The sequence below is a fragment of the Nomascus leucogenys genome, chromosome 1a, assembly GCF_006542625.1.
Source record: "Nomascus leucogenys isolate Asia chromosome 1a, Asia_NLE_v1, whole genome shotgun sequence".
NCBI lineage: Eukaryota > Metazoa > Chordata > Mammalia > Primates > Hylobatidae > Nomascus > Nomascus leucogenys.
The window spans coordinates 54,019,450-54,037,229 of record NC_044381.1 but is presented as its reverse complement, the minus strand read 5'-3'; the positions used below and the strand labels follow the sequence as shown (position 1 = coordinate 54,037,229).

Here is a 17,780-nt window from a genome sequence, read left to right as displayed (position 1 = left end):
CTGTGGGCTGTCTATATTTGTGTTTCTTATGACCAGTGCTTCCTAATTCTCATTTATTAAACTCATGGTCATTGTTACCTTTAGAGAAATGGCATTCATTTTTAACCTTGTTATTAGCAGACTTGTTTCTAGTCATTGAGTGCCAAGGAGGATGGACATTTTCCTCCTTCTCTACTCCTGTAATTCCATGACTGTTTTTTTTGGTGGTGGTGGTTGTTTTTTGAGTTGTAACAGAAGCCGAGCTGCCTAGAGGCTGATGGAGGAGCCCTGCAGGCTAGTCCTCAGAGCGATGATGAGGAGCACACCTGGGGGCCTGCGCTTGCACATGAACAGAGCTGTTTTTCCTTTGCATCTGTTATTTTAAGAAAATATTGGTTTAACAAATGAAATAAAGAAGACATTATTCTTTTTACAATATTTAACAATAGTTCTCTGATCATTAGAATATTTAGAATATAAAAGGGAAATTAGGACCTAAAAATGGAAACCTTCCGTTTTTATACTTAACATTTACCTAGGGAAAAGGAAACTTCCATACTAACCTGAATGCTTTCTGGTGTAAATTTAATTTTAACTTAAAACTTGGTTTGTATTGCCCTGTTAACTTTTCTAACACGTAGTACCAGGGAGTATTTGGGCACTCTCCATTGCATTTATTTGGTAGAAAATAATAGTCAATTACATAATAGTGATAATATGAGTTTATTTGAATTACAAATCCAATAGGCTAGAAAAGCTAGTCATATCAAACGATACATAAACTCCTATTTTAGACATGCCATAAATTTGGTCCATGTAATTTGATGGAAAACAAACCCCTTCTACTACATTATGATATATGGGTATATCTCAGATGCTGTTTACTTGGGCACCTCGGTTAATACGGTACTGAATTACTTGGAGCCACATTTTGCATGTATAGAATAATTGTGAAATGAAAGTTGAAAAATGTGATCAGTCACTTTCATATTGTGCCTTCGGGGGGAAATGAAGAAAATACAATGGTTATATGCACTGGTGGCAGTGTTATCGCCTTACAATCGTGCCAGGTTAACTTGTCTTATTGCTTGTTAACTTTGTAAGGAATCAATGGCTTGTGATAACAGGTTTGATATAGGAGAGCATGGTTAAAATTGCAGAGATCCCCTGGCAAGCATGCAGTGACATCCCTAAGACCATCTTCAGAGAGTGCTCGTGTTAAGTGCCAGCACCCTGCACAGGGCACTTCTGCTTCCCAGTGGGAGCCATTTTGTCAGTCTTGGTAATATGACAGTGCCATATATCGGAAGAATGTCCTAAAATGAATAATAGACATGGATTGGGGCTTCTGGGGATTTGGCCCAGTTTTCTGATTTTCACATTAGGTTGTGGGCATGGGTAACTTTTCATTTAAAAAATACATATTTTCTCATAATACTGAATGAGCCGTCAGAGAGCGTAATTGTGTCCCATATTCCGTGGTTGACTGATTGGCTTGCTGTACCTGACCATGTGTTTTGGTGACAATTGGCTGCTTGGTGAGATTCATCTGGTGGCATCATGGCCTGTTTGACCTCAGGAAGTGAAAGATGATTCTCAGGAGGTAGAACTTCTTTTCCTGTGGTTTAAATGTGGGTCTCTATCCAAAGGCAGCAATGCCAGCCTTTATCTGTATGCCTCAAAAAACTAATGAGTGTTTGAGAACTGACTCATTTATTTGATTTTAGTTAGGTAGTGATTAGATTATTATTAGTGGAGCTAAGTTTGAAGGTACCTTGAGTAGAGCTGCATTGTCCAATACAGTAGTAGCTGTGTAAAGTTGAATAAAATTAAAAGTTCAGTTTCTTAGTTACTCTAGCTACATTTCAAGTGCTCAGTATCCACCCGTATGTGGCTAGTGGCTGTCATATTATTAGCACAGATACGGAACATTTCCAGCATTGCCCAAAGTTCTGTTGGACAGCAGTGAATCTGTAGAGCTTACCTATCCTTGAAGAATGCCCTGTCCCCATGTAAGTGAGAGTGGAGAAGGCAAGGCCAGGTAGGCAGTCAGTAATGTGCTCCTAGAGCTTTAATCCCATGTTCCACAGCTAAAATTGTTTGGGAAGCCAGGTATACTTATTTACCCTCTCTAAGCTTTGTGGTGCTGAGATAACCTGCAGTTTACCGGGTATTTGCCAAATTAAACCTGTGTTCGTGTACGTGTATGTATGTGTCTAAGTAATATCTAAAGTAATATCTAATTTCTTGGGTGACTGTGTTAGGCTGTTCTTGCATTGCTATTAAAAAATACCTGAGACTGGGTAATTTATAAAGAAAAGGCTTTATTGGCTCATGGTTCTGTAGGCTGCACAAGCATGGCACCAACATTGCTTGGCTTCTGGGGAGGACTCAGGGAGCTTTTTTTACTCATGATGGAAGGCGAAGTGGTGAAAGCAGAAAAGAAGAGAGAGAGAGACTGAGGAGGGAGATGTCACACACTTTTTAAGGGCCAGATATTGTAAGAACTCACTCTCTGTTGTGAAGACAACCTCAGGCCATGAGGGATTCACCCCCATGACCCAGACACCTCCCACCAGGCCCCACCTCCAGCATTGGGAATTACAATTCAATGTGAGATTTGAGTTGGGACAGATATGCAAACTGTATCAGATTAATGTTTCTTTGAATACTGTATAGGAAAGGCTGATTTGGGGAGATTGGGTTAAATTTAAAGTTGATCTATACTAGCAAATTTAATAGAGTTGCTGGAAAAGGCTTTTAGTGGGATTTTTTAGCCTGACTTAGCAGACATGGAGCGACACTTTCACTTGAATTTGATCTGCTTGGCCATACCTGGAGTATTGTGTTCTAGACACATTGTGTACTACAAGGAGACTAGCCAGAAGGATGGATGAGTGGGCTAGAGCCCATGACACAGAGAAATTGTTGAGTGGCCTTAGGATGGTTAACCTAGAAGAGATAAAATTGAGAACCTGCATTATGCATTTTCATGTACTTGGAGTGTCAGTCAGTGGAGGAGAATTTAAAGACAAAACTGGGTCCAGTGGGGAAGAATTTATGGCAGCGTAGATTTCAACTTAGTATTAGGGCTCATTATCCCAAAATGGAAAAACTTGTCCATGAGGTAGTGAATTCTCTTTCACAGGAGGGTGTGACAGAGGAGATTCATTTATTGGATAGAGGAGTGGCCTTTGGGCTGTGATTGGTACTGTAGTTCCACCATCCCAATCTGCTCAGCCCAGACAGTGTTTAGAAATTGGAATGCTTTTGGTGATAGGGAGAGTCTTTTGTTGGTTGGTTGGTTGATTGTTAGTAGTGCCTGGGGTACTCTGGCATCTGGGTCTCATGATCTCTAAAGGCCTTTTCCAGTTCTGAATTTCTGTGAGTGGCTTCTTAAGTACATGTGGCTAATGGCTTCTATTAGCCAAAAGGGCATTTGATCCAAGTTCGGGCCTAAGTATCTTTCACCCTAGAATATTGCAGCCCTCTAACTGTTCACCCTTCAATCTGGTTTACCTGTCTGCCATCCACCTTCTTTACTTTTCCCAGATCCATCTTACTCAAATGCAGAACTGATAGCACACAGCTGCTTAAAATTTTTTAATAACATCTCGTTTCCTACCAGGATAAAGTCCAACTTTTTTGCATGTCATGCAAAGCCCTTTGCTGTTTGGCCTCCTCCTGTCATGCCAGAATTCATTTCCCACTAATACTTGGTTCTTTAAAGCATTCCCATGCTACACTCATGTCTTCATCCATTTTCCTTTATTTTTCTTTGTGTGCACACCCTTTCCACTTTACAGTGTTTTTGCTTATGTGTCTTATCATACCCAAGAAGGCCCTACGAAATTCTACTCTGCTTGTCTGCAGCTGTGTCCCCTACCTGCTCTCCCTCTTCCAGCCACACAGACATTCTTGCTCTTCCTATAAGGCCCCTACCCAGTTCTCTTCCCTTTGCCTGGAATTCTTTTCTCCTAGTTCTTCATCTACAGAATTCCTGGAAATCCTTCAGGTCTCAGTTGTAAAGTCAGCTTCCTAAGGGAATCTTCCCCTAGCCCCAATATTAGATTAAGATATTTCCCTGATAAATGATTGCATAGCATCCTGTAATTTTTCTTATGGAAATTATCCTCCAGTTGTAATTATAGAGCCTTTTGAGCATTAATTCACTGACTGTTTTCCTTGATAGAGTTTAAATTCTATGAGATCAAAGACTATGGTTCTTGTTCCTTACTCTAACCTCAGTATCTCCCCACCACAGTGCCTGGTGCCATAGTAGGTGCTTAATAAATATTCGAATGAATGGATGAAAAAAACAAAGGCTTCCCAGATGCCTCAGGAAGTGTGCTGGCCATTTCCTCCTAAAACTTCTCTCTGTTTTATATCCTGTATTCCTCTAAGATGTGCTCTGTATATGAGTTCTTCACGTGAGAAGCAGGGCCATTGGTCTTACTTTCACCTCTCCACATGTTGGAGACTTTAATTAATATTGTTCATTATGAGAATCCTAGTTTATTTTGTTTCATTTTATATCTGTCTCTACCTTTATACTCTTTTACTACCCCAGTCAATATGGGGATTATTTTTTAATGTTTTTTTAATTTTAATTTATAAAATTTTGAAGCATACTTTAAAAGTAGAGGGAGAATATACTGAACCTACAGGTACCCCTACTAAACATCGACAGTAATCAACATTTTGTCTTTTTGTTTCATTTATTCCGTAGGGGAGTTCTTTTGTTTTTGTTTTACGTTTTTTTTTTTACATTCTGAGGTGTACTGTAGCTTTTTATTACTGTTTTTTATTAGAAGTACTGCATCTGTTGCTGTGCCCTGAAACATTGGCATGACAAGTATTCTCATCATAATACTTTCTGAGAAATATACATTAAACGCCTACTATACACATATTACTGGTTTGTTAAGGTCTGCTTTTTAGCAGGCTTTGTTGGACTTATGAGCTTGTATTATTTTAGTTTCTTACAGAAAAAAATATATTAATACTTTTTCTGAACAAATGCCAAAAATAATTTTATGATGATGGAAGTAAGGCAAGTGATTTAATGTACAGAATTTCATTTTACTGGCCCTTTCCCCTGCAACCATGTTTGTATTGCTTAAATCACTGTTTTTTTAAAAAATTATTTTTACTGAGGTATAATTTACACACCATAAAATTCCCTAATTTTAAGTGTATGTTTCAATACTTTTCAGTAACTTTACAGAGTCGTATAACCATCACCACAATCTAAGGGTTTTTTTTTTTTTTTAGAATTTTTTTTTAAATTGTAAATTACAGTATTTTAAAGAATAAATAATTGGGCATTTGTTTTGTCTCTTCAAAATCCCAGTTAGAGGCCCCCTCTCTTACCCTGGGCTTACTAATATGTTCTTAGTGGCATTTCATTTGGTGGTACTGGTGGCACATTCAAACAGGACACTTGTATCTGAGTGAGCAACTGGAGCAGTAAGAATGACACTGTTGCTCTCTGCAGATTGGCTGGACCCACCACTCTGGTGCTAGTGCTGGCTTGGTGGCTGAGGGAACAAGCAGGAAGTAGAAGAGGAAATGAGATGTGGGTGGAGTGGGAAGAGAGGACAGACTGGGGAGGGGAGGGAAAGTGGAAGACAAGGCAGACATAATGGGAAAGCCCTCAGTTCTAAGAAGATGTGAAAAACTTGCTGTTTTTTCTGAGTGAGAGCTTACATCTTAAAACCCGAAAATGGAAAAAAAAAAAAAAAAAGCCTCCTGGGTCAGTTTACGGGAGTACTTTGGGCTTCCTTGCATGTTCATTTTTCTCTTTTGTATGTAATCTTTTGCCCCTTCTTCCTGTTTGGGTTTTAATTTTCTCACCTTCCCTGGTGGGTGCTTCCTCAGGCTGTGGTGTCATGTTACATGGTGTGGCTGAGTGAGCTAATATATTAGGGTGTTTCTGGTGCTTTCAGAGCACACAGGGGAGGAGGCATTGTTTGCCTTAGGGAGCTTCTATTCAAAAGGTCCTTAAACAGTGAATGATTCATGGGTTGTAAGCAGAAATAGGGAAGTAGAATTCTGAACTGCAGGTAAAGTTCAGATACTGTATCAGCCCACGGCCATTGCCATCAAAAAGGAGAAGCTGAATCATGACTTCCATTGTCATTTTAGCTTTATAGCAGAAGTTTCTTTAGGCTGTCAGAGTTATGGCTCACTGGTGTGTGTTTCCGGTTTTCTGAAAAAATGCACTTGATTTTAATGCCAGTGCGGAAAGATATCCCCTGCTGCCTAAGGCATCTTTGCCCATTTTAGCAATTGGAATCTAGTTCATGAAGCAAGTGTTGAACAGTCTTCATGGTAGAATGGCACTAAGTAGATGTATTTTCCATATCTCTGTCTCATGGAAACTATTCTTTGAATACTTGCAGATAATATTTCAATAATAGGGAGAATTGGCAGAGTAAGAGCTTTAAAACTTTTGTTGAATGAATGAATGCGTGAGTAGAATGAATGATACCTGTGTTGGATGTGACTAAGTGTGGTCCTTTGTTTCAGTTCCAAAGTTTTAAGTTTCTTTTAAATCTATTTCTTTTAAGATTTAAAAGAAATACCTGAAGTTCTTAAACTTGAGTTCTACGTTTTTTATCTCTTTTAAATATGCAGCCCTTCATGATAGGAGTTAAAACATGAACAATTTGCACATTTCCAGAAGAAACATGTTTGTTGCGTTCTGTGTATGTCCTTCCGGTGTCTACACTAACCGATATCATTGTTGAGTATAGGAAAGTAAAAGGTGGAAAATCCCATAAACGTTTCTATCCTACTTTTGTTTTCCAAGTACTGCCATTTCTCACCATGTAGAGAATCAAATTGTCTTAAATGTGAACCTGAGCTCTGTGTTTGGCACATAGTAAGTGCTCAATATACATACATGGTCAGGTTGGCTTTAGGGGAACCTGAAGTGACAGTTGCTGGCCATTTTATTGACTGTGCCCTTCTATTCCTTCTAATATTTTCAAAATCCCTTAAGATTTTTACTTGCTTCAGAGAAAGAAATTTTTTTCTTCCACGTTAGCAAATATTTTAAGGAGTAAAAGAATGGAATGGACATATTTATAAATAGGCTTTTATATTTATATAAAATATATAAATTTATATTTATATAAAATATGTAAATTTATATTTATATAAAATATGTAAATTTATATTTGTATAAAATATGTAAATTTATATTTGTATAAAATATGTAAATTTATATTTGTATAAAATATATAAATATATATTTATATATATTTTGGGATTGCTGCTTTGAAAATGGAACACATACAATTTAAAAAAATTAAAAAGTATATACTTTAATAATCAGAGTCTATTAAAAGCTTAAGATTCAATGGTCTATTATTTGACATTTTTCTTTCCATTAGTCATAGACACAAAATACACATTTCTTTTTTTTTTTTTTTTTTTTTTTGAGACGGAGTCTCGCTCTGTCGCCCAGGCTGGAGTGCAATGGCGCAATCTCCGCTCACTGCAAGCTCCGCCTCCCGGGTTCACGCCATTCTCCTGCCTCAGCCTCTCCGAGTAGCTGGGACTACAGGCGCCTGCCACCACGCCCGGCTAATTTTTTTTTTGTATTTTTAGTAGAGACGGGGTTTCACCGTGGTCTCGATCTCCTGACCTTGTGATCCGCCCGCCTCGGCCTCCCAAAGTGCTGGGATTACAAGCGTGAGCCACCGTGCCCGGCCAAAATACACATTTCTATTAGGAAACCAAGAGTGAAAACATCACATTGTAAATAATTAATTTAAAGTGGTTTCCTTTTCCACCTGGCTTCCCCACTCCCCTTACACAGCTCAGAGGTGGAAATAATGGTCACCCTAATCTCAGTAACCGTATATTTGAGGATTTTGGAATGGGGACCAGGTGGTTCACGGAGAATTCCACATTGAACTGATAGCTCTTTGTATGTATTAAGCAGTGTGGTAGTTGAGCTTCATACTCCTCTCAAATAAGTGAAGAAAGTTAGCTAAATTTCTCAACTGAGATTAACCAAAATAAGACTCTTCAGGCGTACAGAGGAGTACTTGTTTCACAGCGCAGTTCCTTTGGTTCTTCATTCACTAAACTAAGTTGAAAGAAACCCAGTAAGACTGATTTTAAACCAAAATTGACTGTAGATACTAGAGTGGTCGAATGTTTTAATGGGAAATAATATTTAGATACTATTTGGAGGGGGTAATTCTTGTAAGCACTTCTGTGTCTAGATATATGTGAGTGCCCCCATACGGAGACTTCCATGCTACTTTTTCTGTTACAAAAATTACTAACATCAGTTCTTATTCTCACTGGAACTGAGTTGTGGATGGAGGGATTTTCCTGCGCTGTCCATCCTAGTTTTTCTAAGAAAAAAAGTTATCGTACACTTTGGTGGGCTTTAGTTTTTCTGTTGGATTTAAAAGAAATACCTGAAGTTCTTAAACTTGAGTTCTTTGTTTTTGATCTCTTTTGAATATGCAGCCCTTCATGATAGGGGTTAAAACACCAACAATTTGCACATTTCCAGAAGAAATATGTTTGTTGCATTCTGTATGTCCTTCCGGTGTCTTCGCTAACCGATATCAGGAGAAAATTTAAAAATAATTACTTCCAGGAAATAATTTTTTAAAATTTTAATGTAGATAGCAAAGAGAAAAGGGAGTGAGTACAAAGAAAGCAAGTGGGATGGGTTCTGTTTTGTTTGTTAGTACTAATAGCAGACGTGTGGTCCAAGTGTACCATAACTTTTAAGTGAAATTTAGCTGTTGTAAAGGAGCATTCTTCATGGGGTCACAGAGATGGTACCTGCAGTTGGATGCCCAGTGACTCCTCAACTTTGTGGACCCAGATGTACCCTAGACATCTAGTCATCCATCACCTCAGGCTTGTATTGGAAACCTGGAGATCCCCCAAATGCTGTTTTGCATGTAACTGAAGTTAGAGGACATGTTAGGAAAAGCTGTTCTTGACTGAGTAGAAAACAAATAATTGTATTCTGTTTCTGATCTTCATTTATAGCACCAGCAACAAGTGGTGCAGGCTGTGGAACGGGCCAAGCAGGTGACCATGGCAGAACTGAACGCCATCATTGGGGTACGTGGCCTTTCCATTTTAGCTCTGATCTTAGTGTTTGTCATCAGCTCTCTCGCTCTCTCTTTTTACATTTTCTTCCGCCAAAGGGGCAAAAAGCCATAGATGACTACAAAATGAAATTAAGCACTTTGCCTTCAATCTCCTGTGAAATTTGATGGCTGCCTCAGAAACTTTGGATCACATTCTCACCAATTTAAGTGGATGTGTTCGTGAAAACTCTCCTCTAAGGAGACTGGATAGCTCTTTTTCATATTTCTTTTCTTTGCAATCAGCTTGTGTTGCTAACCTAGGCCAAAAAAAGGAGATACAGATTGCCCTGATGTGAAAATGACCTGGTTTCTTTTTTCTTTCCTCGAATAATCATGTAGAGTATCTTACTGTCATTTTAAATGAGATGTACATTTTCACATCTCCCGTTCTACTTATTCTTCCTTCCCCTGTCATGAGTGGCTCTTATGGGTTAGTGTCCATTTGAAGTAGAAATAATAGATGGACTACACTTTATTTTTTAAAAAAATCAGTGGCCCATTTAGAAAATCTTTCCTGGCAATAGTGGCATTAATGTTGCATAGAAATTGTGCTGGAATTCATGGGTTTGGGCAGTCACTTCAACTCTGCTTATATATGTATGTTTTTTTTTTTTCCTGAGATTAATGTAACAGGCAATAAAATAATGTGCTGAAACTTAGAAATAATAATAAAGGCAAGAAATCACAGCTGTAAAGAGCATAATATTCATCTCTATTTATGCAGATTGTACAAGCAGTTCCTTGGGTTATTCTAGTGAAGACACTACAACTGTACTTTCCTCTTTCTGCCCCCTCCCAAATACTTTTCTTTTGTGTATAGATTATACACAAAAGTCTTTTTTTTTTTCTGTCAGTGTGTCAAACACACTTTGAAATGCTAATTATTTCATTTACTTTCATTAAAATTCAAATTGCTGAGTGAAGATGTGGATAAGGGTCGCCTGATAATCAATCTGAAGTGAAGATACTGCTTCAATTATTCCTCTGTCTTTTAACAAGGAAATCAGAACTCTGGGATCACTGCTGATGTTGAGGGAGCAATAGTCTGATTGTAGCTTGTTTTTTAATGGGCTATTTGGAGATCTATTTTGTGTCCCTCTGACAAAAAAAAAAAAAAAAAAAAAACTGGTAGGAAATTAGCAGACGTAATGAATGGAAAAGAGTGACCTTTATTTCCTCCAAAGTGCCCCTTGGAAAGAAGAGGCTGAATCAGAAGAAGCCATGTAGAATCATGAATAATGTTTGTCATACATTTTCTGTGATGGGCAGGAGAAGGAACGGATAGTAGAGATGAATACATTTCACAATTGGTTTTTGTTTCCAAAAACTCCAGGAAACAGCAGTATATTAAATTTTAAAAAGTTGAGAAAGGTTTAATTTTAAAGTTAAGTATATATACATATATATATACATATATATATCTATATATCTATATATCTATATCTATATATATGTATGTATGTGTAAAGCAGCTGTGCTCCATTGAAGTGTGTGCACAAGTGCAGGTGTTGTATTCACTGTGGATATTTTTGTAACCAAATCTTCCAGGGGTCAGAAGGGATAGAACCTACATTTCTCTACTGTCTCTACTGTTTACCATGGAGAGAATGTGCAGAGTGATCCCTGATAGGAGAGGTTGCTGGGTCATTTTTAGCTTAGTGTTTACTGTTTGTATGAATGGCTGAAATACAGATAGCCCTCCTGCCTCATGTTTGATTGGCAGCCTTTTCTAGGAAAACAGAATGGGTTATTATTATTTTTTTCTTTTTTTAGTCTTTTAATGACTGTACAGTGGAGAGATTAAGCTAAATAAAAAACACTTTGTTTATGTGTTGGATGTTGCTTAATATGAGGGAAGATATAAAATCATAACAAGTTCCCTTCCCCTCACATCAAGAATATTTTTAATATTGTTTTATATTTATTGATTTTTATATACTTTATTTGGAATGGAATGGCAGATTGCCTTTTCTTGGGGAAATGATTTATTAGACTGCAGCCAAGTTACTGACATATTGTGTTTATATGTATTTAATTATTAAAATAAAGCTAACTTAATTTTGTGACCTAAAACTTAAAGAACTAACTCAGCAGTACATGGCTGTCAAAGCAGCGTTACATGCTATCAACGTGGCATATACTTCGATATAGTTGGATATAGTTGGATCTGATGAGCTTTCCAAATTCTTGGTGTCTGAGCAGAAAATGGAGTCAGAAATCACATAATCTGACTATTCCGGAAAATAGATTGCAGAAATAGGAAAACAAACCCAACAGTTTTAGAGAACCACAAACCAAGTGAGAAGGAAAGAGCTCAGTTACAAACTCACTTGACGAATTTTTGCTGCTGAGGTTCTCTGTCTTTTTAGCCATGGTAGTGCATGCATCCAGTGGTTTTTGGAGTTGTAACATTGTAGTATTTTAAAGGCACTTGCTGTTCTCTGTCCCTTGAGCATAGATGGCTGGGTGAGTTGGTGGTATTTTGACGCCTTACCAAAAACAACTAGGGGTCAGTTTTTAGATTTTTGTTACTGGGTTTTTAGAATGTAGTCAGCAGTGATTTTCTGCACTGAAGGAATGACAGTTTTCCTTTGAGAGGCAAAGACCCATCTAAGCCCCTGCAGACCCTCATTTATTTATCACTACATATGTGTCTATTTTATATGTATGCACACCATCCAGACAAGAGCAAATGTTCCTAGATTTAATGAAATCTGATGAAGCACCTTTTTAACTCTGCAATATTATTCTACCTTCATTGGTAAATGAGCCAAACCAGTGATCCATGCAGTTTAAATGCAAAATGCTGAAGTGAGCCCGAAACCTGGAGAGGCGGCTGTTCTCTTGACAATAAGCTAGTTGTGTTTAATGGAATGAAACACAGTTATAATGATTTCTTTCACAGGTCATGTTCACTTTAAAACTATTGATAGATTGAAATAAGTTAAATATCATTTATCTTTTATTTATAAGGAAGAAAACCAGGAAAATTCCTGTGTTGGTTTCCCATCGTTGATATTTTGTGTCTTGTTTTGAATTGGCGGTATTACACATTTCCTTCGGGCCTTCCCCAAGTTCCCCCAGTTGGGCTAGGGGAACGTTATAGATCTAGTTTGATTTTGTCATGTGTCCTGCTAGCCACTGTGTTTTTAAATTAGAATCTCTGCAAGATCACACTGTTGGAACAACACACGAATTGTAGTTTTAAATCAGTAATATGATCTAATTAGAAATGATGTTTTCATTTCCTGTATTATTAAATTGAGTCATCTGACTATCTTAAGATGCTTTTTAAATCCATTACAGTATATAATCAGTACATGCTGTGTGAATGTGGTTATGCTTAATAAAGGAGGCTGACTTGGAACCTCATAAGAATTTCACCAAAGAAACTACCATTAAGAAAAAAAGTTTAGTCAGTGTGAATAGTGGAAAAGAAAACGTTTGGTTTATAAAAATAGACAATGTGGTTCCTTTGGAAACCCCCTAACCCACTTTTTAAACCTAATTCTGAGGAAAAAAAAAGATAGAAATGTATGCGTTTGGAAAAAAGCACACCCCCACCCCCGATAAACCCTTAGGAAACAGGTATGCCATGGTGTTGTAGGAATTGCAGTTTAGCACAAGAAATGCTGAACCTCAGTTTTTAGCAGTGACATTTTAATGATAGGAAGTCTGCAAAATTATTTGCCATCAATTGTGAAGGCAATAACAAGCCTTGGTGGTTTTTCACACTCTCTGTGTTAAGTGCTTTCAGAATGACAGCGTAAACTGTGTTAGAGAACTCCAAGGAAGTAAAACTGATTAAAATGTTCATGCTTGAATGGTGCTGATGGAATAGTTCATTTGGACTTTCTCTACCTCCTGCAGCTCAAGCTGAAATATTAAAATTCAGTGGATTTAAATCTCTTTCAGCTCAGGAAAAAAACATTACATTTTAATAGGTTTTAAACCCATAATTCATTGGTTTGGAGCAGCACTATTAAATCTATTTAAATATTACTTGTATTACTAAGGAAATGATTTAAATGACTTTGCCTTTACCATCCTATGTGTTTGAATTAGTTTAAAAGAAGAAAGACAATACCTTTGGGGTCCCCTCCTTAGTATTTTGTTTTCTTGTCCTTGTCATATGATTGAACCTTAAATTGTGTGTGTGTGTATTCTACATTGACAACATGGTAAGAGGGTCTTGCAGTATGACTGTTTAAAAATGCATGTCTCTCCTTTTCCGTTATAGACTTCAAAACTGCCATTTTAACTTTCAAAGGCATTTGGATGAGCCGCCGTGGTCATTTTCCTTGTATTCTTTTTAAACAGTTTAGCCATTAGGCAGAAAGGGAAAGATATAAATATGTGGGTATATATACAAATGTGTGTGTGTGTGTTTCCCTCCCTTACACTGCAAGTGTAGGAAGTATACCCCTGTGGATACATGGCCTCCAGTAACACACAACTTGAAATTAAATTTAAAAATTTACGTTTTTTTACAAAAGTATTCTTCCTGGGCCCACCGTGTACCCCTCAGTTCCTTTTTCTCTAGCCCTTACCACTACAACATGTGTCCTACAGCTTGACAGCACCTCCAGTCAGCCATAGCGCGAAGTGCTTGCTTTCCCCCAGTGCTTTGTGGGAAACCTTTGTGGGAATCCACCCTTCACTTACATAAGAACAGCCTGGAAAGTGCAGGAATTACAGCTGCATTGGGTAACCCTGAATCCCACAGGGAAACAGAGTTAGTGGAATACTCCCCGCATTCTCTGGGGGAGACACCTGTAAGATGCCTTCTATGCTACTCCACAAAAGGTTCCAGTAGGATGGAGCTTCAGTTGCCCACAGTAGTGACAGGCTAGATAATACATGTTTATTTTGAGTTTTCCCCCTTCCGTGGTTCACTATTCATAGGCCCCTACTCCTGTTCTGTGATCATTTCAAAATTACCTGTAGCCAAGCCCTGTCCCTCCAATTTCCCGGCAGACACTTAGGATTTGATTTCATAGGCCTCAAGCTACTTAAGGGGGCTTTACAGTGTAGGTAGGTAATTGTAGTCGTGTACTAGAATCAGGGCTCGTTTTCTGATGTGAGTTCTGTGCGTAAAACATATTTAACAGCTCAACTGTACAACTCAGCTTTTGTGTTGTTTTTTAAATAAATATTTTTCAGTAAACTTACAGGTGAGCTTCTCTATCTTATTCTGCTTCTTGCAGCTGATTACTATTGGTATTTTCTAGATGTATGCAATACAGAATGAAATTAAAAATGAGCTATAAAATAGATTTATCAGAGATTGTTATTTCAGCTTTGTTACTGTCTTTACTGAATATTGTGCCTGGAGCTTAAAGGCTTTATAAAATATGCTGGCCACTGTCTGCGTCATGTACACACACAGCTTGCACAATGGTGGAAGGGGCTGGCTTGAAGATGCACTCACTTGGAGGGCTTTACTCACCTGCACTCATCAAACACATGGCAGGAAAACCAAAGCAGTTTTACATCACATTCTTTCTTCTTTATCTTCTTTGGGTATGCCTGTCCCTCACTCTTTTTCTTTTCTGAACTGGTTCATTTGCCATGGAGCAGGGGACTACATTATTGAATGATGTATTCATAATCTAATCTTTCTGCTACAGTTTGATGAGGCTCTAAGAGGCAGTAATTTCCCTTCTCTCATAACAAAGACTCTCATGTATTTAAGTAATTTAAAAACTCTGCCTACACTTCAGAGACGCCCAAAAACCACTAGGTAAGGAATAGGATTTCTGATTTGTGCTTGTGATGTGCTCTCTGTTATTTTCTATGACAAAGCTTCTCTGGAAGAAATTTCTAGAAGCTGGTCTATCAATCCTCTCACCTCCAAAACTGGGACTCGCCAGCAATGCTACAATTTTTCTTCCTGTTTGGAGCTGAGCCATCCTTTCCTCTCCCCCAGTGAATGCACTTCCATCGCCGTAGAGTTGAGTTCAAAGTGTTATAAGAGTTGCAGAATGTGTCTGGGTAGATGTATCTGAGGAAGGGATATGGGCATTGGCTTCCACTAAGAAGAAAGTAGTTCTCCCAGATCCACAGAGCTCGGCAGGCTGAGCTTATGCAGAGGTCTAAGGAATGGTTATATAGAAAAACAGACTAAAACAGAGAATAAGGCAACCTGCAAGCTTGCAGTTCCAGAGTGTTACCCCATTTTATAGGTTGTTTTGTTTTGGTTTTGTGTCTACTTTTGTAATTCTCTGATGATTTCCTGCCAGTAGCGTTTCTACAAGCAGCATCACCAACTTTCATATAGTCAGAGACCTTTTTCCTTGTGGTGTCAGACTGCTTTGTGCCCCTCGAAGCTGAGAGGGAGGGAAGAAGCATGGGCTATGAGAGGCAGTCTCACACCAAACAGGCAACTAAAGGATTAATGATAGTGGTTAACTGTCAAGCACTTAGGTGAGGTTTTTAAGGACTTTTGTTGCCTGTTCTCAAAGCTCCCTAAGAAACCAGTTTGGGAATCCTACTGCCCCAAAATGCATTTGTGGTCTTAAGTGTTATCCTTAAGACCTTTGTGAAAAGGTTAGAACTCTTTAGTGAATAGCAAGAGTTACTTAATGATTATGTCCATTCATTCATTCGGTCAATATTTGAGTACTTTCACCAATATCCTATTAAAGGGGCATATTTTATTTTCATTTTGAGTGATATTTTAAATTGTCTTCTGAAATATATTCTGAAATGATCCTCAGGTTACATTTAAATCATTCTATTAAAATTTTGGTAGCTGTAAGCTTGCTGGTATTACATTGTACTACAAATAATCAACTTTTAATTAACGCATTTTAATTTCAATAAAGCTAGTTTCCATGGATAACAGAGTAAAGAGAAACAGTTAATAAAAAACATAAGAATGAGGCTGCATACATTTACAAATTTGTATTTTTTTATATTTGCAGATATATTTTCAGATATTTGGATTAGGAATTTAGAAATTCATTATTAGAATATCTTCTTTATTACATCAGATTTAATGAGACGTAATCTGCAAAAAGTAAAATTTACCCTTTCCAGTGTGTAGGTCTTTGAGTTTTGACAACCAAATACAGTTGTGTAACTGCCATCACAATCAAGATAAAGGATAGTTCCCTCCACCCCAATCCCTTGTTACTCTTTGTAGTCAGTCATTTTTTTCTGTCCCAGCCCCCGCCAACCACTGAAAACATGTCTTCTTCCAAAGTGAGCCTTTTTGACAATGTCATGTAAATGGAATTATATATCATGTAGCCTTCCGAGGTTTCTTCTTTTACTTAGCATAAGGCATTTGTGATTTGTCCATGTGGTTGGTCCTATCAGTAGTTAGTGCCTGTGTATTGCAGAGTGATATTCTATTGTGTGGATATACCAGTTTATCTGTTCACTCCTTAAAGGACAGTTGGGTGAATAAAGCCACGAGAAGCATTCTTATTTGGATATTTTAAGTAAGTGAATGTAAGTTATATCTTTTGAGTGATTGCCTAAAAGTGGGATTGCTGAGTTACATGGTAAATGCACGTTAAACTTTCCAAGTAATTGACATACTGTTTTTCAGAGTGATTCTACTATTTTGCAGTTTCACTAACATATTACATGTGAGAAAACCTTTCCTCTACATCTTTGTCTGCACTTGGAATTACAGGTTTTTGGGAGGGTCTTTTAGCCATCCTAATAGGTGCATAATAGTACTTACTGTGTTTTTTATGCATTTTCATAACAATTAATGATGTTAAGTGTCTTTTTTGCTATCTCTGTATCTTTTCTGATACAGTATCTTCAAATCTTTGCCTCTTTTTTTTCATGAGTCAGTTTTATTTTATTATTGAGTTTTAAGAGTTCTTTAATTTTCTGGATTTTTTTGTGTGTTTTGTAATTCTCCCTATTTATAGTTTAACATTGTCAAAGTTAAACTTAGCCTTTTTTTTTCCTTTATGGACTTACTTTTGGTGTTGTCTGTAAGTAATATTTGCCTAACCGAAGACCACAAACGTGTTATTCTGGGGTTTCTTGTAGAAGTTTTATATTTAGGCTTATGATTCAGTTTAATTTTTGTTTATGGTAAGATATGTGCATTAAGTTGAGGTTTTTTTTTTTTCCAGATGGACGTGGATTCAGTTTTTCTAGCACTATTTGTTGAAAAGGCTATTGTTTCTCCATTGATTTGTCTTTGCACCGTTGTTGAAAATCAATTAACCATATACGTATGAGTCTGTTTCTGACTGCTCCAATCAACTGTTGCTGTCTCTTTTGCCAGTGCTATACTGTCTTGATGACTATAGCTTTCATTATTGATGTTCTCCATTCCATTTTGCACTTGTTCTTCCTGTTCTTCCTTGCCCTTCGCAATACTCCTCAGCGCTTCAGGTCTTTATCATCAGTATACCAAAGACTGGCTGATGGATGAAGGGAAAGGGTCTAAGCTCAATATAAACACTTTCTCTCATCAGAAATGGTGTCTACTCTACCTCCTAACGTTTCTCTCAAGGCTGAGCGCATTTTTCCATCTCCTCCTGGTCCAAGTAACACTTTTAGCTAGACTCTTCCAGCCTCTTCCTGATAGGCTGCCTTGTTTCTGCATTTGTCTTTCTTTCATTCTACACACAGCAGCCAGAGTGACCTTATTATAAAATAGAAATAGGATCTATTGGTCCTCTGCTTAAAGCC

The 17,780-nt window shown here is 37.6% G+C and overlaps 1 protein-coding gene across 5 annotated transcripts in view; it reads left to right on the top strand.

Annotated features, from left to right (window-relative positions):
- LOC100587624 (TLE family member 4, transcriptional corepressor) overlaps positions 1 to 17,780 on the top strand; it is a 151,698-nt gene that overhangs the window by 46,910 nt on the left and 87,008 nt on the right. For 3 of the 5 annotated variants that reach the window (XM_030809590.1, XM_030809583.1, XM_030809598.1), the window contains one exon: positions 9,010 to 9,084. The exons of the other annotated variants lie outside the window; for them this stretch is intronic. In XM_030809590.1, coding sequence (XP_030665450.1) covers positions 9,010 to 9,084 — 75 coding nt within the window. The remainder of the gene's footprint in view (positions 1 to 9,009; positions 9,085 to 17,780) is intronic. 5 annotated transcript variants of the gene reach the window in all.